This window comes from Talpa europaea, assembly GCF_964194135.1.
Source record: "Talpa europaea genome assembly, chromosome: 6".
Classification (NCBI taxonomy): Eukaryota; Metazoa; Chordata; class Mammalia; order Eulipotyphla; family Talpidae; genus Talpa; species Talpa europaea.
The window spans coordinates 73,423,738-73,449,367 of NC_140072.1; the positions used below are offsets into that span (position 1 = coordinate 73,423,738).

Below are 25,630 nucleotides of genomic sequence, written 5' to 3' on the forward strand. Positions count from 1 at the left end.
CTAAAATGATCAAATCATGTTATCATCTAAGAAAATCATCTCAGTAATTTTGTAGTAATAATTTAGCAATCTACACACAGTAGATCATCAGTAACAGCCTAGGTTTGAAGACTTGCTATTATCAATGTATTCATTCAATTTATAGGACAGAAATAACAGTCAATTAACTCAACTGCATCCAAAAGCATACACTGAGTACAAACTATAAAATCAAGCGCTGCTCCCCTCAGAATTGTATTTCAGTCAGACTATTCTGTTCCCTGCTCTGTCTCTGGAGAAACAATGGTGAAAAAATCTTTATTCCAATGAAGCTTATTAAGTTCTAATGGGAGAGACAGACAATAATGAACAAAATAAATAAGTAAAACACGTGGAACATTACAATTTTTACGTAGAAAAATAAAGCAATGAATGAAGTTATGAAACATTAGGGTAGGAAACCGAAATCTGCATCTTGCAGAGTTAATATCTGAAGTAAACCCTGAAGGAAATGAAAGAATAAGCCATGAGGATTTATGGACAAAATAATCCTGGCAGAGGAACACCAAATGTAAAAGTGCTGAAGTAGGAACAGGCTTAATGTGCTCAAAGAATAATCAGGAGGCCAATATGCTAAAACTGAGTGAGCAAGAAACAGAATAGCAAATGACATTTAAAAAACAAAAATCAAAACAACAACAAAACAGAGACTAGTGTATTATAGACCCCTGTGAGGACTCTGGTATTAGCTTAGAAGAATGTTATCAGAAGAACTGTCATACCAGGTTCATTCTGGATGCTTTGTTAAAAGCATACAGTGACATCAGCAAGATGGTGAAATAGGGGTACTCGGCTCCTACTCTCCCATACAAACAATAGCCAACCAGGCACAAAAGAAAGTGCCCCTAAAAAAAGTTCTTGAATTCATAAATGCAGTTGCCCAACACAGATGAAGTCTACGATTGAGGACTGCCACTTTGAGAAGGCACTTTCACACCCGAGTGGGAGGTATACCAGAGTCCTGGCTGCAAACCAAAACAGCCCAGTCCCCCTACGGACTCGGTCCCAGACTCATCCACCAAAGGACACTGGCTCCTGGTTACAAGTCCAACAAGCCCACAGACCTCAGTCCTGATTACAGATCATGAAAGAGCCTGTGATCTGGTTCCTGCTCTGCTGTTCTTCCATGGTACTAGAGACAGTCCTGCCCACCCAAGGACCTGGCAGGAGGACACTTCAGAAGGGGCCAGGAGCCATAACCATCTGCAACCCTAGTAAAAGGCCCATTGTCAGCATGACTCTAGTCATGGACCCAGAAGCAGGACCATGAACTAGTTCCAGCTCTTCTTAATGATGGTCCCAAAGACAGTTCTACTTTTCAAAAAAATAAAATTTAAAATAGCAAGTCAGAAATGAAAAAGGAGATATTACAGAAGATGTCTCAGAAAAAGGATCACAAGGAACTATTACAAACAATTGTATCCCTCCAAAAATGGGATAAACTAGAAAAGAAAAATTCCTAGAAACATACAATCTATAATAGGATCTACCCAAACAACACAAAAACACTAATTCAAAGGGAAAATTGCACTCCCATGTTCACTGCAGCACTATTTACAATAGCCAAGTTGTGGAAACAGTTGGGCCTCCCTGGTGACGCAAGGGGTTAAGCACAGCACTGTAAAGCTATCTACAGCCTCTGAAGCACAAGTTTGATCCCCAGCCAGGGAGCTGCCCACATGGCGCAGCAGACCTCTCCTGACTCACCCGCTGCTCCCCTCAGCAGTGTATTTCAGTCAGTCTGCCTATTCTGTTCCCTGCTCTGTCTCTGGTGAATCCTCTTGCTGCCACTACCCACCCCACCACCACCCCACCGCCCCCCAACCCCACACCTCTGGCCTGTATCCCAGTTCTTGTATGCATAAATAAATAAATCTTCTTTTTAAATTTCTTTTTTTTAAAGATTATTTGTACAAGAACTGGGGTGCAGTCAGAGGCATGGGAGGGTGAGAGAATTCACCAGAGACAGAGCAGGGAGCAGAACAGATAGACAAACAGAAGACACTGCTGAGGGGAGCAGTGGGCGAGACAGGAGAGGTCTGCCATGCCATGTAGGTTTCTCCCTGGCCAGCCGGGAATCGAACCCACACTGCAGAGACTGCAGACAGCTTCACAGCATGGCGCTCAACCCACTGCACCACCGGGGAAGCCCAATAAATAAATCTTTAAAAAAAAAAAAAAAGATGTGGTATATATACACAATCAAAAAAGATAAACTCATGCCACTTGCAGCAACATGGATGGAGCTGGAAGTGATTATATAGTAAGCAAAATACTTCAAAAGAAGAAAGACAAATACCAGATGGTGTCAGTTAGAAGTGACACAAAAGGTCAGATAAAGAAATTTAAAAACTAACCCTTGAAAGCTGACTACAGAATTGAGGGGGGTGGGGGGGGAGCGGGAAAGAATAAAGTGGGGAGGGAGCACAATGGACTATGGTGGTGGGCCACTGGTGTTCTAGTAGTGGGTGCACTGTGGTAATAACACTAGATGTGAGGCCCTACCAAAACTAGAATAAAAAATAGGAAGCAACAAGCAATTATAAACCAGAGACACACTGGGGGGGGGGGGGGTGCGGGGAGGGTGGAGCCGGATCAAAACAAGGGGGGTGGGAATTGTATGGGGACTATAACCAATATGAAAATATATACATTGTGCAAAAAATGAAAAATCATGTAAAAAATATATAAAATAGAAAAAAAAAATAGGAAGCCTGAATATCCAATAACAAATAAGAAGACTGAATCATTAATCAGATATTTCCCAAAAAGAAAAGTCACGGAGACCAAACGGCTTTACACACAAATTCTAACAAACATACAAAGAATACCAATTCTTAATAGAAAAAAAAAGAAATACTTCCAAATTAATTTTAGAAGGTGAGTATTACTCCTATATAAAAGCCAGACAAAGACATCTGAAAAAACGACAGGTAATATCCTGATGAACACTGATGTAAAAATCCTCAACAAACTACTAGCTAACCAAACTCGACGATCATGTACTATGAACAAAAGGATCCACCCCTGGGATGCAAGGCTGGTTCAAAACATAAATAAACTGGTAAGCCACTGTAGAAAACAATAGAGCAATTGTTAAAAAAAATTAAATATAGAATTTCCATACCTGGGTATATATCAAAAGAATTAAAAGCAGAGACTTGAACACCAATGTTAAAGCAGCATTATACACAATAAAATTTTTAAAAAAAAAAGGAAAAGAAAAAAAGGGCCTCCCTGGTGGCACAAGGGGCTAAGCACTGCTCTATGAAGCAATCCACAGCCTCTGCAGCACAAGTTCGATCCCTGGTTGGCCAGGGAGAAACCCACATGGCGTAGCAGACCTCTCCTGTCTCCCCACTGCTCCCCTCAGCAGTGTATTTCAGTCAGTCTGCCTGTTCTGCTCCCCACTTTGTCTCTGGTGAGTCCTCTCACCCCCCGCATCTCTGGCCTGTACCCTAGCTCTGCTATGCATAAATAAATAAATCTTTAAAAAAAAAAAAAAGATAGAATGAACCCAATTGTCCACTTGCATACTAAGCTATGCCAAGGATTGCCAGCAACCACCAGAAGCTAAGAGAGAAAGAAAGACCCTGTTGACACCCTGACTTCAGAAGGCAACCCTCTGGCTGGGCCTCCCTGGTGGCGCAGGCAGTTGAGCACCGCACTGTGAAGCTGTCCTCAGCCTCTGCAGCGCAGGTTTGATCCCTGCTGGCCAGCAAGAATCCCACATGGCACGAAGCAGACCTCTCCTGTCTTGCCCACTGCTCCCCTCAGCAGCCCCACTTTGTCTCTGGTGAATCCTCTCACCCTCCCACACATCTAGCCTGTACCCCGGTTCTTGCATAAAAATAAATAAATCTTTAAAAAAAGGAAAAAAAGGCAACCCATTGGAACCTGTGTAAAGCCACCCAGTTTGCGTATACTTTGTTATGGCAGTTCTAGCAAATTAATACAATGGCCAAGACTGCACTTGAATTCATAGCTTCAAAGAGCTTTTCAAATTTCAATTTATGATCTCTTTTAACAGCTTTGACCAGACTGGGTGATTTTATTAAATTGAAAATTTCTTATATGGTAAAGATTTCACCTTTTCATTTATTTCTCCCTTTAGATTAATAAAAAAAAATTTCAAATATCTTAAAAATAATCTTAAAGATTCAACTGAATCACTGTATGTTTTTTTCCCAATCTACTGATGCAAACTTACCTGAGTTTTTCCAAGGAATTTTCTCTTTCAATGCGAAGTTTAGTTAGTGATGTGTTCTCAGCTTTAAATTTTTCTATTTCTGTTTCCAATTCAATAACTTTCTCTCTCAAAACTTGAGAGCGAGCATTGTCACCTATAAGACAGGCCATAAGTACTGAACTTGAAATAAAGGCCTTCAGCAACAAAAAACTAACACCAACAGACAATTATACGGTAAATACCTATGCTATTAAAATACTACAAAAATGAAACTTACAAAACTTCCTGAGGAAAGCAGTCCAAATTTAAGAATCAAATCATTCTACTTCAAAAAGCTATCAATCTGACAATGAAGTAACACTATATATAAAGGAATAGTTCAAGTCAATTTTTTTAAAGTTAATATATAAACAGCTTAAGAATAAGCTACTACTAGCAAGTAATTCACAAGAGATCTAAAGGAATTATCAACTAAAATCAAGAAATATAACCTACTCTAAAATCAAATCAAACCCCAAGTACCAATCAAAGAAATACAAATTAAGACATTTTTCCATTTCAAATTTGCTGCGAAAAAGTTAATGCTCTGTACTTTTGGAAACTATCCTTTTGGAAAATAAATCTAATTTATACCACAAGGCTGAAACATACATATGTATCTTTTCTCCCAGTTATTCCACTTTTAAAATCTAGTTAAAGAATGAACTTAAAATCATGCAATTATTTTTGCACAAAATATGCATTTCAGTGTTATTTCTAATAGTGAAAAACAAGTATCCAACATTCAGAAAATTACTGGAAAAAATTATGCCCAATACATATTACACACGTGGTCAAAAGGATGAGACAAGTTTTAATATATGTCTCTACTATATTAAAAATACCTGGACTATCCCAAAATGATATTAGTTGCCTTTGGGTAGGCTGGTCATTAACATTTTTGCTTCTATACATTTTAATCCTCTAAATTCTTTGCCAAAAAGTACTACTTTTAAAATCAGTATTTTTTAAAATAGTTTAAGCTGTAATTTACATTTTAAAGCACCTATGCTTTGCTAAGTACTCAGTTTAACAAGCTATAATAGGAAAGAGTTTCAATATAAGTAATATAAGGAGTCCAATCAACTGAATACTACACAGTTATTAAAGGCAGTGAGGAAGATGTGTATGTTATAACAATCTTTCAAGCAAGGTATACAACAGTCCAGAAAAGACATGTTTTCATTTGTGTAGAAAGGAAACGATAAACACACTCAAAAAATATGCTTTTGTGTTCATGGGACCTTTTTAGAATAAACAAACAAATGGGAATTCTGGTGCCTCTAGAAAAAGAGACTAGACGTCCAGGACTGAGGAAGGTAAAAAACTTGTATTTTACTGTATTTCTTTTTGGTCATATTTAGCAAATTAATGTACACTGAAGTATTAATACACAAATATTTACACCACAGTAGTACAAACCATAAATCTGGTACATTCTGGTTAAAAAAGAAATTTAAACACAATCTCACTTTATAGTAAAGTGCTTAATATTAAAACTTTGGAATAAGACATTTTAATTTGAAAAATCTAAAAGTACAATTCATTTAAATCTCTTATTCTAGTGACAATTACATTATTCTGGCCCACAATTCAAATCAAATTTTAACAATCACTTACCAATTTGACTTCTACTGAGCAACTTAGAAAGGTAGGATTTAAACATTATGACAACATACTGATAAAAAATATGCTAAATTTATAATATTCTGATATTTTATAATGTTCTGACTTACCAGGGAGTTGCTCTTGACTTATGTTTAACTTGGGTTCATTTCCCAAGTGTGATTCTGATTTTGCTTTAGGTTTCAAAGAAGGGAAGAGTTTCATCATCAGATCTGATGTTGGAGGACTTGAGCTCCTACTGGATTTGCTCAAGTCTTCTCCCTTCTTGACTGGTGCAACCTTCCTTTTTATTGTTTTATCTAGTACGCACATTTCACCCTTCTTAGGGCAGGTTGTCTGGGAAGCCCCATAACTGACTTCATGCCCAAAATTAACATCATGCTTAAGTGAATTTTCTTCAAGGTCAGTCCAAGTTCTTTCATCATCAAAGTCAATTTTATTCATACTTTGAAATGAAGACTCAGAAATTTTATTTTTCAAGCTTTCTGATATGAGAGACTCATCACTACCATAATCCTTATCACTCAAATCTAAATCATCTCTTTTATCTTCTTCTTGAGTCTCAGTGTCCCTAAAAGGACCCTTACCATCACAGACTTGTGGACTATCTTCTCTGCTGCTGCTGAAAGCTCTTTCCTTATCCTCAGTTGATGGTTTTATGGTAACATCAAGTTGTTCCTCAGAATCAGTGCTACTCTCACTGTTCATATCACCATCATCATTTGCATTCCATCCAGTTTGATTCTCAGAAGTAGCCATTTGTAATGCTTTCCTACTGATTTTAAAAGACTGTTCCCTCAGTCCATCAGGTGAGGATGATGAATCAAGCTTTTTATGTGTGAGCTCACATTCACTCTTATTTTCACATTCAGTGTGGTCTGTATGCTCATTTTGATTACACTGATTAATGGGACCTATTGTCATTGTGTTCTCTTGTTGCACAGCTTTGACAGGGGTAGAAGACAGCCGGTGCCCTTTGCAGATTTGTTGGTCCCTCTCTAAAATCTTCAGTACAAATGAGGAATTACTGGAAAATGAAATTTCATCAGCAGCTTGTTCTAAAAACAAAAATTCATCTAATTCCAAATTTTCTTTTTCTTTTTCTCGTTCCCAGTTCTCTAACTTTTTCTGAAGAGAAATATCAATAGAAGATTCTGACTCTTTCACACCCTCACTTATCTGGCTTGTAGAAGACATGCAGCTGACTAGCCCTACTGAAAGAGGAAGTTTGTCCTTACTGTGTGTTTTATTCCAGACTTTGCAACCAATATCACAAGGTTTTATACACTCAGCTACATTTTCATTATTATTGGATTCAGCTTTTTTCCCTAATTTGCTCTGGTCTCTGAACTGCCCATCACATTTCCTTACCATTGATATGTTTAATCCTGATGGAGAGAGACTTTTCCTAATGTTACTCTTAAGCACTTTTGGCTTCTGATTGAGTAGGACAGAGCCACTCTTAGTTCTAATGTTGTTCTTTTTAATAGGAGGGTTCTCTGTACACAGTTCTTTATTTATAAGAGCAGTTTTACGCTGGAATTGCTGCTTATCTGTTTTAAACACAGGCTGATCCTTTGGAACGTTCGGGTTACTTGCTAGTATACCTTCTCTCCCTTTTTGAAACTTAGATTTAGCATTAGTAAATCTAGCTAAACCTTCTCCTCGTTTCAAGAATGGTTGTTTTGGTTTTGCTTTGATTAGCAATGATCCTTCTGCCTCCTAAAATAAAAGAATAATATTTGAATTAATTCTGGTATATCCAAGTAATAACAGTTATTTTTTTAATCCTTCTGTGCAGCTTTATTTATTAATTTTTTTTAAGATTAATTTATTTATACAAGAACTTGGGTACAGTCAGAGGCGCAGGAGGGTGAGAGAATTCACCAGAGACAGAGCGGGGAGCAGAACAGGCAACTGACAGAAGACACTGCTGAGGGGAGCAGCAGGCGAGTAAGGAGAGGTCTGCCGCGCCATGTGGGTTTCTCCCTGGCTGGGAATGGAACCTATACTGCAGAGGCTGCGGACAGCTTCACAACGCAGCTCTCAACCCGCTGCGCCACTGGGGAGGACAATTACAGTTATTTTTAAGTAAGTTATAAACAGATCTTTATCTAAAGGCTTAGATATTTTAATGAAAATAATGGAAATACCAACCCTTATCTGTTTTTGTTTCAATTCTTGTTCTTCCAACCGAATTTGTTCTTCTAAGAATTCTTCAAAAGTCTGTTTCCTTTCTCTAATAGCAGCTTTAATAGGCCTAGTCAGAAAAATAAATTGAAACTTATTTAACATGCAAGTCATAATACAGTGAGTATTTTAAATAATATGCATGATATAGACAGTCTTGACTACACTAAGAACTAACATTTTTGAAAGCACACACTCCCCTTTGAGATAATAATGAACATTATAATCCTGCTCATTTTCCCAAAATACAGAAAAATAACACTCTGCACATGATTTCTTCAGAAAGTCCATCTATTGGTAGAGATTAACACTGGTTGTAACAGAGTTCATCATATAGTTTTAAAATATATTTCATATATAGTACTTCAAATACATATTTTTTATTTTCAAAGATCCTTAAATGTGTGAATAGAACAATCAAAAAGGCATTCATAAGATACATTAAAATATTTTGAGTATTTAAGAAGATAATAACCAATCAGTATATATTCTGTCATAAAATTTTTAATTCTATAATCAAACTTACACAAGTATCATTTATAATATAAGGGACACCAAAATATGAGACTCAAGAATTTATTTTTCTCTTCTCCAAAACAGGATTTACCTTTACTACCTGAAGGAAGACTGATTTTAGCCAGAGATTTCTCTCACTAGAAAACATTTTGCTTAATTCTTCTAATACAAAGTCAAAGGTATTTTAATTGATATTAAACAGAGATGAACTCTCTGTTGCTGACAGTATGTGATAGCTTGTATCTTACACTTAAAAGCATATTCAAGCATAAACAAGAAAACTATGGATCTTTCATATAAAGAAAGTACTCGATAATTATGTCTAGCTATTATATTAAATTGTCACATTTCTTATTCCTTTCAACATGATACCTTTCTTCAATATTAACCACTTCTGATGAACCATCAATTTTTTTTAAGTTCATATCATTCCCTTCCTGAATCTGTTCCATTGTTGTCTCCCAACAGGGCAAGGTACCTTCTCCTAGGATGAAAATTAGAAACAATTGAGTTCAAAAAACTAGATTAGCCTTAACAACTTGAGAATGTTACAAGCTACTATACAAAAAATATTTAGCTAAAAGTAATATATATCAAAAATTTAGAATTAAGAAGGATTTCTTTAATATGATAAAGAAAAGTGACAAAATCCAAATTAAAACAATATTCTTCAAAAGGTTTATGTTATGGAGGGAAAAAATGTGAGCTTTTCTAAATTAAGAAAAAACTAAAATGCTATAACAACTGAAAATAACCCATGAATTTGAATGGATTCTGGTTTTTAAAGACTTTAAGACATTTTTAGGATACTAGGGGAAAATCTTAAAATAAATTCAAATAATAAAGAATTATTAATATCCTTAGGTAAACAAGAACATTGTGGTTATACATAGTAAGACTTTCCTAATTTTAACTTGATGCATTCTGAAATATTTGAAATGATTTAACATAATGTCTACACATTACTTGCAGGCAAATTTTATATATATACACATATATGTATACATTCACATGTGTATATATGTATACAAAAATGTATACATGTAAAAAGACAGTTATATAGGTATACACACCCACAAACTTACATAAATGAAATAAATACGGCAAAACATAAACTGAACCTAAATGTAAGGTAGACTAGTAATCACTACAGTGACACTTCAACTTTTGGGGATGTTTGAAATTTTCAAAATAAAAGATTAAGAAAGTATATTGGTTAAAAGCAGAGAAAAAGACATTTGATCTTTCCATACCAAGACATTAACTAAACTAAGAATAGATATCATGCATGCATGATAATGTCCAATGCTAATTAGTATATATAGACTCCTTTTGTCATTTTTTTGTTTTTCAACAACTTGCTTTATACATGGACACAGCATCAAAAATGAAAATTAGTCAACTAATCTTTGACAAAGGAGCTAAGAATATGCACTGGAGCAAAGAAAGTTTGTTCAATAAATGGTGCTGGGAAAACTGGGTCGCTACATGCAAAAGAATGAAACTTGACTACTACCTCACACCATGCACAAAAACCAACTCAAAATAGATTAAAGAACTAGATATAAGATCTAAAACCATAAAATATATAAAAGGAAATATAGGCAAAACACTACATGACAAGCACATCAAAGACATCTTTACAGACATATCACCCAAAGCAGTGATAGTGAAGGCAAAGATAAACAGCTGAGACTACATCAAATTAAAGAGCTTCTGCACAGCTAAAGAGACAATAACCAAAACAAAGAGAAACCCCACTGACTGGGAGAACATTTTTGCACACAACACTAATGAAAAAGGACTGATCACAAAAATCTACAAAGAGCTGATGACACTCAACAAAAACAAAGAAAATAATACAGTCAAAAAATGGGCAGAAGAGCTAAAAAGAAACTTCTCCAAAGAGGAAATGCAAATGGCCACCAGGCATATGAAAAAATGTTTAACATCACTTGCAATCAGGGAAATGCAAATCAAAACTACAATGAGATACCATCTCACACCAGTGAGAATGGCACATATTAAAAAAACTAGCAACAACAAATGTTGGCAAGGTTGTGGAGAAAAGGGAACTCTCCTGCACTGCTGATGGGAGTGCAAATTGGTCCAACCACTATGGAAAGCTGTGTGGAGATTTCTTGACCTACTAAACATAGAGCTTCTATATGATCCAGCAATTCCTCTCCTAGGTATTTACCCAAAGGACACAGACATATCAATTCCAAAGAACACCTGCACTCCTATGTTTATAGCAACACTGTTTATAATAGCTAAGCTTTGGAAACAACCCAAATGCCCAAAAATAGATGACTGCATCAAGAAGATGTGGTACATACACACAATGGAATACTTCTCAGCAATCAAAAAAGATAAACACATGCAGTTTGCAGCAACGTGGATAGAGCAAGAAGGGATCATGCTCGGAGAAATAAGTCAGAAAGAAAAAGAAAAATACCAGAGGGTTCGGATCAACATGGCGGCGAGGAAATGCTGCGAGTAAGACCTCCGATAAAAAAAAGTTAATAGGGAGGAAAAGCAGCAGGTCCCTGTGAGAACTGGGACACAGAAGATAAAAGGGCAACTCTGGCAAACTGCCCAAAGAAGAAAGTTGCCATAACGGAGGAGCAGAAGGGAGGAAAGCTCAGAACCCTTCTACCTTCCCCCACCCACAAAGTCGGCACTCTCCGACCAACAGAAAGGAGGGAAAAAAACAAAAAACAAAAACCTAAAACAACCAACAAGAACAAACGATGCATCAAGCTGGACTGTGAGTGGAAAGGAAATATTTTAGCCACCGCACCCAGTGAACTGGAACTGTGGAGTGGAGAACCGTGCAGAAATGGCCTGGGAGGTGAGTGAATGACTCCGGGCACCATTAGAGAAAAACAAAGACTCCCGGAGACCTACAAATAGCCCAAGGCCAGCCGGTAAGCTTGTGCAGAAAAGCGGGGCGCTTGAAAAGCATTCGCAGATCTCAGCTGCCCAAGTCCCCACGCCTGTGACCTAGGCTTGCAGGGAGACACTCAGGAGCCCTTATTAAGGTGAATGTCCCTCACCAAGTAATCAGAAACCAGGCATCAGGACACAGGCACGGAGTGCAAAAGGTGCCATTTCTGCAGACACTGAATTGGGCTACAGCCCACGTCCTGGACCTGAGGGCTTTGGAACTGAGACCTGGGGCACAAAATTCGGGGCGTGGCATCCCCACGACAATGGGGCACAGGGCAGACGGAGCACCCCCACGCTATTGAGGCGCTCCACACCACTCCCACTCTGTTCCCCAGAACCCAAGAGGAAAAAAACAGTTCCCAAAGGACACTAGGAAAGATCTCTGGCGCCACCTAGCAACCAGAAAAAAATCACCAACACCCTATAGTTGGAAACCAGGGATCCCAAAAACACACTGAGGTGCTGAGAGAGGGTGGGCCACGCAAACAGGGGTAAGGAGGGAAATAAGGCGTGGAGCAAGACCCCATCGTGGAACTGAGAGCCAGGTACAGGATCCAGGGCGTGGGACAAACCACAGCAGCGGGTACTGCACAGGGTGACAGCCAGCGTTTTGGATCTGATAGCCCTTGAACTGAGACCTGGAATGCAGAATTCAGGGTGCAGGATCCATACAGCTGCAGGCACAACACCGGGTGAACACAGGGCAGACAAAGCACCCAGCCTGAATAAGAGCCCCTGTGTTGAGGTACTCCCCTCCGCCCCTCCTCTGCCACACAGAGAACCACTGGGAAAAAGCATGGGTCAGCAAGTACAGGTCTCTGGCGCCACCTCGTGATCAACTAGCTGATTCCCTGTTGGAACTGAGTAAATACAGAGGAAGGGAATTGTAAGGGACAGAGACCAGCAACACAGCATCAACACCCTGGTGGAGTTTTGGCCTACCAGTGCTGGTCTCAGTCTGTAAACAGTTTCTAACACCCCTAAAGGAGCAATCCAAAGAGATGCCCACCAACACAAGTGGCACAGCATCCCAACGCATAGAACTAATTAGAAGGCAAACAACAGGGAGAAGAAAAAATATAAATAACCAAGCAAGCCAGCAGGAGGACACACCACAAAAAGAAATACAGTCACCAGAGCTCAACAATGGCATGGAAGAACTTCTAGGCCTATCAGATAGAGAATTAATAATCATCCTGATTAAAAAGAAGAAAGAAAGCGAAAAGGAACAAAATGATTTGAGATAAATAATCACTGAACTGAAGAATGAAATTGAGACCTTAAGAAAGGAAAGAAAAGAAACACAGGAGATAAAAAGATTACTAGAGGAGATAAAGAATTCTGGGAAAAGCAATGAAAACAGAATCGATGAAATGGAAGAAAGGATCAGTACTATCGAAGATACAGAAATAAAAAGAGCCAAAAGAGAAAAGGAGAGAGAAGTACAAATGAAGCAGTATGAGGAGACTCTTAGACAATTATCAGACTCCATGAAGAGAGTAAATGTAAGAATTATAGGCATTCAGAAGGTGAGGAGAGAGACAAAGAAACTGAGAAATTATTCAAGGAGATAATTGAAGAAAACTTCCCAAGATGAAAAAGGAGATAAACATAGACATACAAGAAACAAGAACAACTCCCAATTACCATAATGAAAACAAAACTACAGCAAGATACCTAATAGTAAAGCTTGCAAGAGTCCAAGACAAAGAAAAAATAATGAAACTGGCAGAGGGGAAGAAACAGGTAACTTATAAGAGAAAACCAATCAGGTAAACTTCTGACTTCTCCAAAGAACCATTACAGGCAAGAAGAGAATGGAGTAACATATTCAACAAACTTCAAGACAGCAAGTGCCAGCCAAGGATACTTTACCCTATAAAGCTCTCTTTCCTCTATGAAGAGAAAACATGGACCTTCTCAGACAAACAGAAGCTCCAGAAATTCATTACAACTAAACCCCTACTCCAAAAAATTCTACAAGAAGTCCTAAAGCCAAAACCAACAGAGGAATAATCAAGAAGAACAGAGTAAAGCAAGGAATAAAATCACAAAAAAGACAAACAAAATGGCAAATACAGATGCCAACATATCAATATTAACTCTACATGTAAATGGATTAAACTCATCAATGAAAAGACAGAGTAGCATGCAGGATTAAAAAACAAAATCCAACCTTCTCCTGTCTCCAGGAAACACATTTAATCACAAAAGATAACCACAGACTGAAAGTAAAAGGTTGGAAAACAATCCTACAAGCAAATGGACCAAAAAAGAAGGCAGGAACAGCAGTACTTAGATAAAATAGACTTCAAATTTAAAAAAGTAAAAAGAGACACAGATGGACACTACATTATGATCAAGGGGACAATACATCAGGAAGATATAACACTCATCAACATATACTCACCAAATGAAGGGGCACCAAAATATATTAGACAATTATTATCAGCTCAGAAAACAGATATTAAAGAAAATACATATACAGTGTGAGACTTCAACACCCCACTCTCACCAATGGACAGATCAACGAGACAAAAAATAAAGAGACACTAGAGCCCTAAGTAAAGACATAGAACTCATGGACTTAACAGACATCTATAGGACACTGCACCCAAAAAAATCCGAGTACACATTTTTCTCAAGTGCACATGGATCATTCTCTAGAATCGATCACATACTGGGCCACAAGACAAACATCAACAGATACATGAAAATCTAAATCATTCCAACAATCTTCTCTGATCATAAAGGCATCAAGATAGAAATAAATAACGAAAAGAAAACAAGGAACCCTCCCACTTCATGCAGATTGAAATCCACACTACTTGGAGACCACTGGACTAATGAGGGGAATCAAAGAAGAAATTAAAAAATACTTTGAGTTGAACGACAAGGAGGATACCACTTTCCAGAATGTATGGGATGCAGCAAAAGGAGTAATAAGAGGAAAATATATAGCAATACAGGCTCACATCAACAAGCAAGAAAGAACTCAAAGAAACAACCTAATTTTATATCTCAAAGAACTAGAAAAAGAACAACAAAAAAACTCTAAAGCCAGAAGAAGAAAGGAAATAATAAAAATCAAAGCAGAAATAAATGAATAAGAAATTAAAAAAACAATCCAAAAGATCAATGAAACCGAAAGTCGGTTCCTTGAAAAAATAAACAAAATAGACAAACCTCTAGCCAGGCTCACAAAGAAAAAAAGGGAGAAGACACATATAAATAGGATCAAAGAGGAGAAATCATAACAGACTCAGTAGAAATCAAAAGAATAATCATATTACTATGAACACTTATATGCAAACAAATTCAACAACCTAGAAGAGATGGACAAATTCCTAGAACGATATAATCATCCAAAACTGGTCAAAGAAGAAATAGAACTAAAGAGACCAATTACAAGCAGCAAAATTGAAGCAGTAAGCAAAGCACTCCCCAAACACAAAAGCCCAAGTCCAGATTGCTTCACAAATGAATTCTACCAAACGTTCAGCAGTGAATTAGTGCTTATCCTACACAAACTCTTTCAAAAAATTGAAAAAGAAGGAATACTACCAAATACGTTCCACAAAGCCAACATTACACTAATACCAAAACCCAACAAAGATAGCTCAAAAAAAGGAAATTACTGGCCAATCTCCCTAATGAACACTGATGCAAAAATCCTCAACAAAATCCTTGCCAACAGAATCCAACAACACATCCATAAGGTAATTCACCACAACCAAGTAGGATTTATTCCAGGGACACAAGGATGGTTCAGCATCCAAAAATCAATCAATGTAATCCAACACATCAACAAAAAGAAATATAAAAACCATATGATAATATCCATAGATGCTGAGAAAGCATTTGACAAAGTACAACACCCATTTATGATGAAGGCCCTTGAAATTCTCGGGATACAAGGAACATACCTCAACATCATAAAGGCCATATATGACAAGCCCACAGCCAATATCATTCTCAATGGTGAAAAGCTGAAAGCATTTCCATTAAGATCTGGAACAAGACAAGGATGTCCACTCTCACCACTGCTTTTCAACATAATACTGGAAGTCCTAGCCAGAGCAATAAGACAAGAGAAAGACATACAAGGAATCCAAATAGGGAAGGAAGAAGTCAAACAATCACTATTTGCGGATGATATGATAATATACATAGAGAACCCACAGAAAAACTAATTAAACTAATCAATCACCTTAGTAAAGTGGCAGGATACAAAATCAACACACAAAAATCAGTAGCCTTCCTATACACAAAAATAAATCTGAAGAAGAAATCAAGAAAACCATTCCTTTTATTATTGAAACAAAAAAATCAAATACTTGGGAATAAACCTAACAAAAGAAGTAAAGGACCGATACAAAGAAAACTATAAAACACTGTTAAAAGAAATAGAAGTAGTCACAAAGACATGGAAAGACATCCCCTGCTCATGGATTGGAAGAATAAACATTATTAAAATGTCCATCCTACCAAAAGCTATCTACAGATTCAATGCTATTCCAATTAAAATTTCAATGTCATTCTTCAAAGAAATAGAAAAAATATTGATGAAATTCATATGGAGCAACTGAAAACCCCAAATAGCCAAAACCCTCCTGAAAAAAAAAAGAAAGGAATGGAGGCATCACTCTCCCAGATTTCAAACTACACTACAAAGCCATAATCATCAAAACTGCATGGTATTGGAACAAGAACAGACATACAGACCAATGGAATCGAATAGAAAATCCAGAAATAAACCCACAGATTTATGGTCAACTAATCTTTGACAAAGGAGCAAAGAATATGCACTGGAGCAAAGAAAGTTTGTTCAATAAATGGTGCTGGGAAAACTGGGTCGCTACATGCAAAAGAATGAAACTTGACTACTACCTCACACCATGCACAAAAACCAACTCAAAATAGATTAAAGAAGTAGACATAAGACCTGAAACCATAAAATATATAGAAGGAAATATAGGCAAAAAACTACTTGACATGCACCTCAAAGACATCTTTACAGACATATCACCCAAAGCAGTGATAGTGAAGGCAAAGATAAACAGCTGAGACTACATCAAATTAAAGAGCTTCTGCACAGCTAAAGAGACAATAACCAAAACAAAGAGAAACCCCACTGACTGGGAGAACATTTTTGCACACAACACTAATGAAAAAGGACTGATCACAAAAATCTACAAAGAACTGATGACACTCAACAAAAACAAAGAAAATAATCCAGGCAAAAAATGGGCAGAAGAACTACAAAGAAACTTCTCCAAAAGGGAACTACAAATGACCAACAGGCATATAAAAAATGTTCAACATCACTTGTAATCAGGGAAATGCAAATCAAAACTACAATGAGATACCATCTCACACCAGTGAGAAAGGCACATATTAAAAAAACTAGCAACAACAGATGTTGGTGAGGATGTGGAGAAAAGGGAACTCTCCTGCACTGCTGGTGGGAGTGAAAACTGGTCCAACCACTATGAAGGGTCATGTGGAGATTTCTTGACCTATTAAAGATAGAGCTTCCATATGATCCAGCAATTCCTCTCCTAGGTATTTACCCAAATGACACAGACACATTATTCCAAAGAGCACCTGCATCCCTGTGTTTATAGCAGCACTATTTACAATAGCTAAGCTTTGGAAACAATCCAAATGCCCAAAAATAGACGACTGGATCAAGAAGATGTGGTTCATATACACAATGGAATATTACTCAGCAATCAAAAAAGATAAACATGCAATTTGCAGCAACATGGATGGAACAGCTGGAAGGGGTCATGCTCAGCGAAATAAGCCAGAAAGCAAAAGAAAACTACCGGATGGTCTTACTCATAGCAGGAATCTAGAAAACCTAAATCAGGGACCAGGAAAAAGAATATAAGAAAAAATCAAAATCACAAACAATTATGAAGAGACACACTATGGGTGGCGAGGGGAAAGGAGGGACTGGGGTCAAAATAAGGGGGTTGCAATTGTACGGGAAATATAAAAATAAAATTAAAATACACATAAAAAAATAAAATGGGTTAAAAAAAAAGAAAAAGAAAAATACCAGATGGTCTCACTCATAGCAGGAATTTAGAAAACCTAGGGCCTCCCTGGTGGTGCAGCAGTTGAGCACTGGGTTGCGAAGCTGCTCGCAGCCTCTGCAGCGCCAGTTCAATCCCTGGCCGCAGGGCCGGTTTGATTCCCCAGCCAGCGGGCGAGGGTCCCACATGGGGTGCAGACCTCTCCTGCCACCCACTGCTCCCCTAGGCAGTGTATTTCAGTAGATCTGCCTGTTCTGTTCCCTGCTCTGGCTCTGGTGAATTCTCTTACCCTCCCGCACTTCTGATTGTATCCAGTGCTTGTACAAATAAATAAATAAATCTTTAAAAAAAAAATTTAGAAAACCTAAATAAGGGACCAGGAAAAAGACTAATACAAAGCAAAAATCTAAATCAACTATAAACTAGAGACACACTACGGCGTGGGGTGGGGAGGGGAGGATAAGGGTCAAAATAAGGGAGGTTGCAATTGTATGGGGAATGTAACCAAAATGAAAATGTATACATTGTGCAAAAATGAAATATGATGTAAGAATGATATAAAATAAAATATTAAAAAAAATGGAATGGGAGAGATAGAAATAGGATTCTTTTTTTTTTTTTAAAGATTTATTTATTTATTTATTTATTTATTTATTTATACAAGCACTGGGTGCAGTCAGAAGCGTGGGAGGGTGAGAGAATTCACCAGAGCCAGAGCAGGGAGCAGAGCAGGCAGAAGGACCGAAGTACACTGCTGAGGGGAGCAGCGGGTGGCAGGAGAGGTCTGCGCGCCATGTGGGACCCTCCTCTGGTGGCCAGGGATCAGCCGGGGATCAAACCGGTGCTGCAGAGGCTGCGGGCAGCTTCGCAACCCAGCGCTCAACAGCTACGCCACCGGGGAGGCCCGAAATAGGATTCTTTTTAAAAAGACAAGAAAATAAGCTAGAAACACACCATGTGTTTAGACCACCAGACACTGAGGCAGGACAATGCTGGTCACTGAGAATACAAATAAAAGTATATTGAAGTAAACCAAGAGTCTAGGTTAGGGGGTACTTCCTTTGTCAGTAATAATTCTCATTACAAACATATTTCTCACATTTCACATTTTCCATTATGCCCACCACCACCACCATAAACACTGTAAATCATCTCAAACATTCTAAGCTTTTAATTAAAAATGGTATGTACATAATTTGTTGCCTCCCTTTTTGAAGGCACCATGAACCCTGAAAGATCTGAAGTCAACATGAACAATGGGATTGTTCAGAAAGTCACAAATTCTTTGTCCAGTTCTATGTCCAATCCAGAATCAGTGGCTGTAAATTTTTTTTTTAAAAAAGTAAAAAGGACTTCTCTTGTCTTAAGACAACTTGGTAACACGGTTAGGTAAGTGCAGAAGAGAGAAGGTAACTCACCTGTAGGATGGTTTTCTTCCTTCAAATCATTTTTTTCCACAAGTGCTTCTTGATATTGTGCATAAAACAAACTGGGAAAAGCATCACTTTTTGAAGTTAAGACAAAATCTGGATGAGTAGTTCTACAGAAGTTGTTTTGTTCGTCAGATAAAATGTTGGAAGTGTGCATTTTTTCTTGGATTTGATTCTGGTATATATATGATGGTAAGTAGGTCATGGTTTTCTCTTCTGTGGCTGAATTTCCTGGTGATCTATATGTCTGGCTCTGAGCATCAGTCAGTGGAGTTACACCTTGCAATGAAGAAAATCAACAAAGTTGTTGATTGCCCTATAACATTTTCTCTCTTGCCTCATAATAACCCCAACCAAAGAGTCTTCTCCTAAGTGATAAAAGTATTCTTTTCCTCCTTATTAGGAAGTTAGTAAGAAGGAACAAAAATCAAGAAATGTTAATACTCCAAAGTGAAACCTTCACAGTTTTAATTGAGTATATTTAGTCATGTGCAGACAGTATATACACCATCTTACTCTAGAAGGCACCACTATGCTCCATCTGAACACTGCTGCAGTTGTCAATTTCAAAACCCATGACAAATAGTTAGACAATACCATTGCAGACAGGTACAAATGATCTAAACTGTTCCTTAATGATCAATAACTGCTCTGTGTCATGGCATATGAAGGGACTTTCTCTTTATATTATCATTAACATCTCGTTATCCTCACGTGGTAGAATTATGGATAACTTTTCTATTTTCTATTTTGCTGTACTTTCTAAATACCCTGTATTACTTTTTGCCTATTTTGTTTCTTAAGTCTCTGCTTTTGAAATAACCCAATAAACAGAGAGTAAATTCCCCTCCTATATATCTCCAAATTGCAATTCTTGGAGGACTGATGACAATACTACTCATTCTGCCTGCTGCAGCAGCTTCTTGAAATTCTACTACCATCCTTTGTTCTCCCAGCTTTTGTCCACTAAGAAGTCACAATGGTAAATATTTAATTTAAACACTTTTAGAGTCATTTAAAGAGCCATGATACCTCTCTCTTACACCCATCTACCTTACACTCAACCCAAAAATAAAACTGGAAATCAGGTAGGTCCTTATTGAATACCAGGTTTGCCTTCCTTTTCTTCATAGCAATACTCTCCCCATCCAAATATTTTTCACTCATGGTCATCCACTTTAGCCTGACGATGTCTTTGATCAAACTGCAATATCCAAAATAGCAGGTCTCAATGTTGATCCGTAAGCCACCTGGAAGTTTCCAAGATTCTTTCAAGAGCTTTCACCAGGTCAAAACTATTTTCATATAATATTAAGACATTCCACTTTCATTGTGCTGACATTGCACTGATGGTGCAAAAGTAAAATGGAATTTCCTGATGCCACCATCCAAAGCAGGAGAACAGGACAGCAGCACCCAACGGTGCAAGCAGTCACTGCATTCACCATCACTACTGTGCACTTGCAATTTAAAAAAAAAAAAAAAAAAAAAAGTTTTACTTAAGAATGTGCTAAAGTAGCAAAAATTATTAATTTTATTAAATCCTTGATTTTTTTGAACATTCTATGGGTCAAAATGTGAAGCACACCTAGTTCTCCAATAATATAATTTCATTATAACATCAATGAGAAAGAGTCCTGGTCAAGACTAAACATGTCATTACTGGCATTTCTGGAGGACCTGCTTTTGTTATAGATTGCTATGTTTAATATTGCTTTTCCAAGACCTATCAATGAAATCAGAACTGACTGTATGCATAAATCACTCCTGCTACAAACCAAGACACAGGCGTATAACTGTTTAAGTTGTAAGCTCAACTAGTCATTTTCTTAAAGAACAACATTTTCAGTTGAAAGAATGAATGACAAACTATGATGATTTAAACCTTAGTACCTGGGGCCTCCCTGGTGGTGAAAGGGGTTAAGGCGCTGGAATGGATCATGCTCAGCAAAATAAAAAAAGAAAAAGAAAAATACCGGATGGTCTCACTCATAGCGGGAATCTAGAAAACTTAAATAAGGGACCAGGAAAAAGAATAACTATAAGAAAGTAAAAATCAAAATCAACAAACAATTATGAACCAGAAACACTCTATGGGGGGTGGGGGGTGGGGAGGGGAGGGATTGGGGTCAAAATAAGGGGGTCACAATTGTATGGGGAATATAAAAATAAAAAAAAATGTATATAAAAAAATAAAATAAAAAATGCCAAAAAAAAAAAAAGATGCAACCTATGAAGCTATCAGCAGCCACTGCAGCACAAGTTACGATGCCTGACCAGGGAGCTACCACAAGGTATAGCAGACCTCTCCTGTCTTGCCCACTGCTCCCCTCAGCAGTGTATTTCAGTCAATCCACCTGTTCTGTTCCCCACTCTGTCTCTGGTGAATCCTCTCACCCCCCACACCTCTGGCCTGTACCCAGTCCCTGCCTGCATAAACAACATCTTTAAAAAAAAAATAAACAAACCTTGGTATCTGGCAGATACTTACTCAAAAATGAAACAAGTAAGCTAGTAACTCTAAGAAAAACAACAGGTAATACTGTTTCCAATTATAAAAATCAGAATTTTGGAAAACATTTCCACCACCATGAGCTTTATTTACAGTTTTATGAGATCTGTAGTGGTATTACAGATAGAATGTTTTGATAGGATACAATATTTGAATATTTTAAAGAATGACATAACTCACCAAATAACCAATGTACAACTTTATAAAATCATAGATGAAGGAAGACCCACTCAAAATGCCAAGATATTTCAATATATCTTAATGTAATAGTATAAAAAAAGTTCATTAATGTTTCAGATTCCATATTATGAATAACTGCTGAGATATGACTACTTGTTGCGTTTGTGTGCAGTATTAAAGAAATAACCACAGTTATTTGAAGACTATTAAAATACTCTTCTGTTTTTTCTAGTTATTATAACTATGTGAGAGTGGATATTTTTCACATACTACAACCAAAACATAACTCAAGAAATTAATGCAAAAATCAATATAAGAATCAACTGGATTCTTTAAAGACAAAAATTAAAGAGATCTTTAAAAAAAGAAACAATACCATTCTTTCTCACTAATTTTTTTTTGTTTTTTCATTTAAAAATGTTGAAATATACTTGGTTATTATTTAAATGAATTAGTTTTATTTATTTTTTTTTTTTTAGTTTTTTTTTTTTTAATAGAGGCATGCTTTATTTATTTGTTTGCTGGTTTGTTTGTTTTGTTTTTGTTTATACATGCACTGGGTACAGTCAGAAGCGCGGGTGAGAGAATTCACCAGAGCCAGAGCAGGGAGCAGAGCAGGCAGAAGGACCGAAGTACACTGCTGAGGGGAGCAGCGGGCGGCAGGAGAGGTCTGCGCGCCATGTGGGACCCTCCTCCGGTGGCCAGGGAACAGCCAGGGATCGAACCGGCGTCGCAGAGGCCGCGGGCAGCTTCGCAACCCAGCGCTCAACCGCTGCGCCACGGGGGAGGCCCTAAATGAATTAGTTTTAAACTTACTCCATTTTAATTTATAACACAGTAAATATTAATAGCTATAGTATACATAATGAATACTATAGGGGTCCTTGATAATTTAAGAGTGTTGATTATAACAATATTTATATTATTATTTACTAAATCATTAGCATCCTGAGACCAAAAAGTATGAATACCACTGCCCTAAAGCAACTATTTCATAATTGAGCGGGCTTAGTTTTTATAGTAATGACTTTGAAATCTGTTTTGCTGTTACTCTACTATAGTGCTATTTCTACCTTAATATGGATCACAGACTGTTATGTATCACAGACCATTACCTAAGAGAGACTGTTATCTAACATTCTTTTTATATATTCATAAGGGAACCTGGAAGTAGCCTACGATTTCAAGATACAATGTGTTCTCTATATTTACCAAGATAAATACTCCAATTCCCTAAACCATTCTTCATTTGTACATTTCTCACTACCCATTCCCCAAATCCCACCTAGTCATAATTTGCATACTCATTTGCTAATGCTTTTCTTCTTTGTATTCTTGATGACTGGTACAATCTCTGAACAGAACAGGGCTTTTTTCAATTAGTGAAGTATGTTTCTTAAGAGGTAGCACCAAGAGAGCAAGCACATGGCCCAAGGTGATTTTCAAACTGTAGGATACAATCCATTAGTAATTTTACCAGCAGATCCAACAGATTATAACCAATGTATTTTTATAATAACATAGAACAAAGAAAACAGAAAATATCCACAAGGACTGATGTCACTGAAATTATAAGTCATGCACGATTTTAAATGTTTTTGCTGCGATGCACTATGGTCACTATGGTCAAACAAACTTTCAAAACCACTACTCCAGACCTCATTTCAACCATTTATGCCCACATCATGGTTTCTATTAATCAGCTGAGCATTCAATAAAAGAATTTTGTCACCTACCACCATAGACGGTATTTTTTGATATGGTTCTTTAGCAGAGTAACTGCTACACATTTTTACCTTTATGAACCTGAGCACTTTCTCATTCTTCAGGCCGGGGTTGTAAACGAGAATTCCTTGGCCTTTTACGTTCTGCTAAATCTTTTTTAAATTAATCAGGGTACACCTCCTCCAAAACAGTACATCTCCCACTTGTCCCAATTATAGTCCTCTTCCACCATTTCACAATTATCTGTCTAGACAGAACATGCAATATAATAATGATAGATAACCTGTCACATGACTAAAGGTAAGAAACACATGTAACTCTCTCTCAGTGTACTAACTGAAGGCCTACATAAGCAAAAAGTACCTGGTAATGAGTGTTGCCCTGATACCATTGTAAGCAGCTTCTCCTGTTCTTCCATGAGTCTTTGCAGTTGCTCTAACTGTTGCCTCTTCAATTGTTCCTGCTTCTTCTGCTGTACTTCTTTCAGCTTTTAAACAAAATGAACTCTATTAAACCAACTTAACATGTCTTTATGGTAATTGCTCCTTACATTTATCTTTTTTTTTTTTTAAAGATTTATTTATTTATTTATACAAGCATTGGGTCCAGTCAGAAGTGCGGGAGGGTGAGAGAATTCACCAGAGCCAGAGCGGGGAGCAGAGCAGGCAGAAGGACCGAAGCACACTGCTGAGGGGAGCAGCGGGCGGCAGGAGAGGTCTGCGCGCCATGTGGGACCCTCCTCTGGTGGCCGGGGAACAGCTGGGGATCGAACCGGCGCTGCAGAGGCTGCGGGCAGCCCCGCAACCCAGCGCTCAACCGTTGCGCCACCTGGGAGGCCCCTTACATTTATCTTAATCGCTCCTATCTTTTTTCTTAGAGCTTTTCTAATAGAGTTTCAAAGAGGGATGTCTAAAGTAACTAAATCTGTCATCAAAACTTTGAAATCTCAATTTTTATGAAGGAAATTCTTCTACCTCACCTAAGCAACAGAGTCATAGGATCACTAATTCTTAAAACAGGATAGATATCAGTATCAGCACATTTATGATCAATTTTCCACCCCTAAAATTTAATCAACCATTTCTGATTTGGGTTTTGCCAAATGAGGAAGGAATTTAAAAAGATATTATCTTCAGTATCATTTTATGTTCTACTTATTACCCAAGTTTTTATTTTTCACATTAGACAAAAGGCAAAATTTAGTAAATTGAGGATTTCACAGGATAGGAAAAGAAACAAGAGGGCCTAGAATCATAAACACAAATATATATTATGCTAAATCCTGTCTTACCTGTTCAAGCTTTATAAAAAGTGGATCCTTATATGCCACTTCTTTGAATTCACTCTCAAGATTTGAGTTAAAGTCATTTTTGTTATCTTCCCAGTGTCTGGGAGCATCCTGACATGTCACTACTTGTGACCCCTTTCTAGTCAAAGGAAAGACTGTATGTGTTTCAGATTTATGTGACTGTAGTTTGTAAGGGCTATTAGACTCCAACTTGTGTTCTTCATGAATTGAATCTTCTTTATTTACAAAGCTGAAGTTATTTGAAAAATGTGTGGCTCTATTAGAAAAGCTTGTAGAAATGTTCACAGCTGCTTGCTTCTCTTCATCTGCTTCCAAAATAGGAAATCCACGATTTAAAATGACCCCAGCTCGAGAAGGATTGGTCATCCACTGGGTTAAGTTCTGCCCACAGTTTAACTCTGAAGAGGTTGGCATCAGAAACATTTTAGTCCAATGACACTATTATATTTAAATAATAAAAAAGCTAGAAGAGCTATTAATTTCCAACACCTACAGAAAAGAGCCAATAAAAAATATTAGTTAGTTATTCTACCCAAATCTCAACCCAACACAAAAATCTACTGATTCCACATACAAAAGACTCTAGCAAAATAATAAGGAATTAAGTTATAGCATTAATATTAAAAATATCCAAATTTAGTGAATAAAAAAACTTAAGTTCTCTTCTGACCTAATCATTAATTAGTGATAAGTGCTAGCACAATCAATCTAAAACTACAGGAGCTAAAGCACCTTCTAAGTTATTCAATTACCAAAGGGGAAAAGGTCAATATCGACATTACCCACATTCAGTACTTTCATGCTTCTGGCCCTAACACAATATTGGTTTTTTGCCCAACTGGGGAACTCAAGTTCAACCATGTTCCAGAACAAACCACT

At 37.4% G+C, this 25,630-nt stretch overlaps 1 protein-coding gene across 2 annotated transcripts in view; it reads right to left on the minus strand.

The window, feature by feature from the left end:
- CPAP (centrosome assembly and centriole elongation protein) overlaps positions 1-25,174 on the minus strand; it is a gene marked incomplete at both ends in the record, with an annotated part of 89,306 nt that extends 64,132 nt beyond the window's left edge. Inside the window, 7 exons of one of the 2 annotated variants that reach the window (XM_084235418.1) lie at positions 4,250-4,382; positions 6,004-7,615; positions 8,057-8,153; positions 8,972-9,083; positions 19,014-19,304; positions 23,806-23,929; positions 24,734-25,174. In XM_084235418.1, coding sequence (XP_084091544.1) covers positions 4,250-4,382; positions 6,004-7,615; positions 8,057-8,153; positions 8,972-9,083; positions 19,014-19,304; positions 23,806-23,929; positions 24,734-25,174 — 2,810 coding nt within the window. Of the gene's footprint in view, positions 1-4,249; positions 4,383-6,003; positions 7,616-8,050; positions 8,154-8,971; positions 9,084-19,013; positions 19,305-23,805; positions 23,930-24,733 lie in introns of both variants that reach the window. The other variant, XM_084235417.1, reaches the window with a different exon arrangement.
- Between the last annotated feature and the right edge of the window lie 456 nt (positions 25,175-25,630).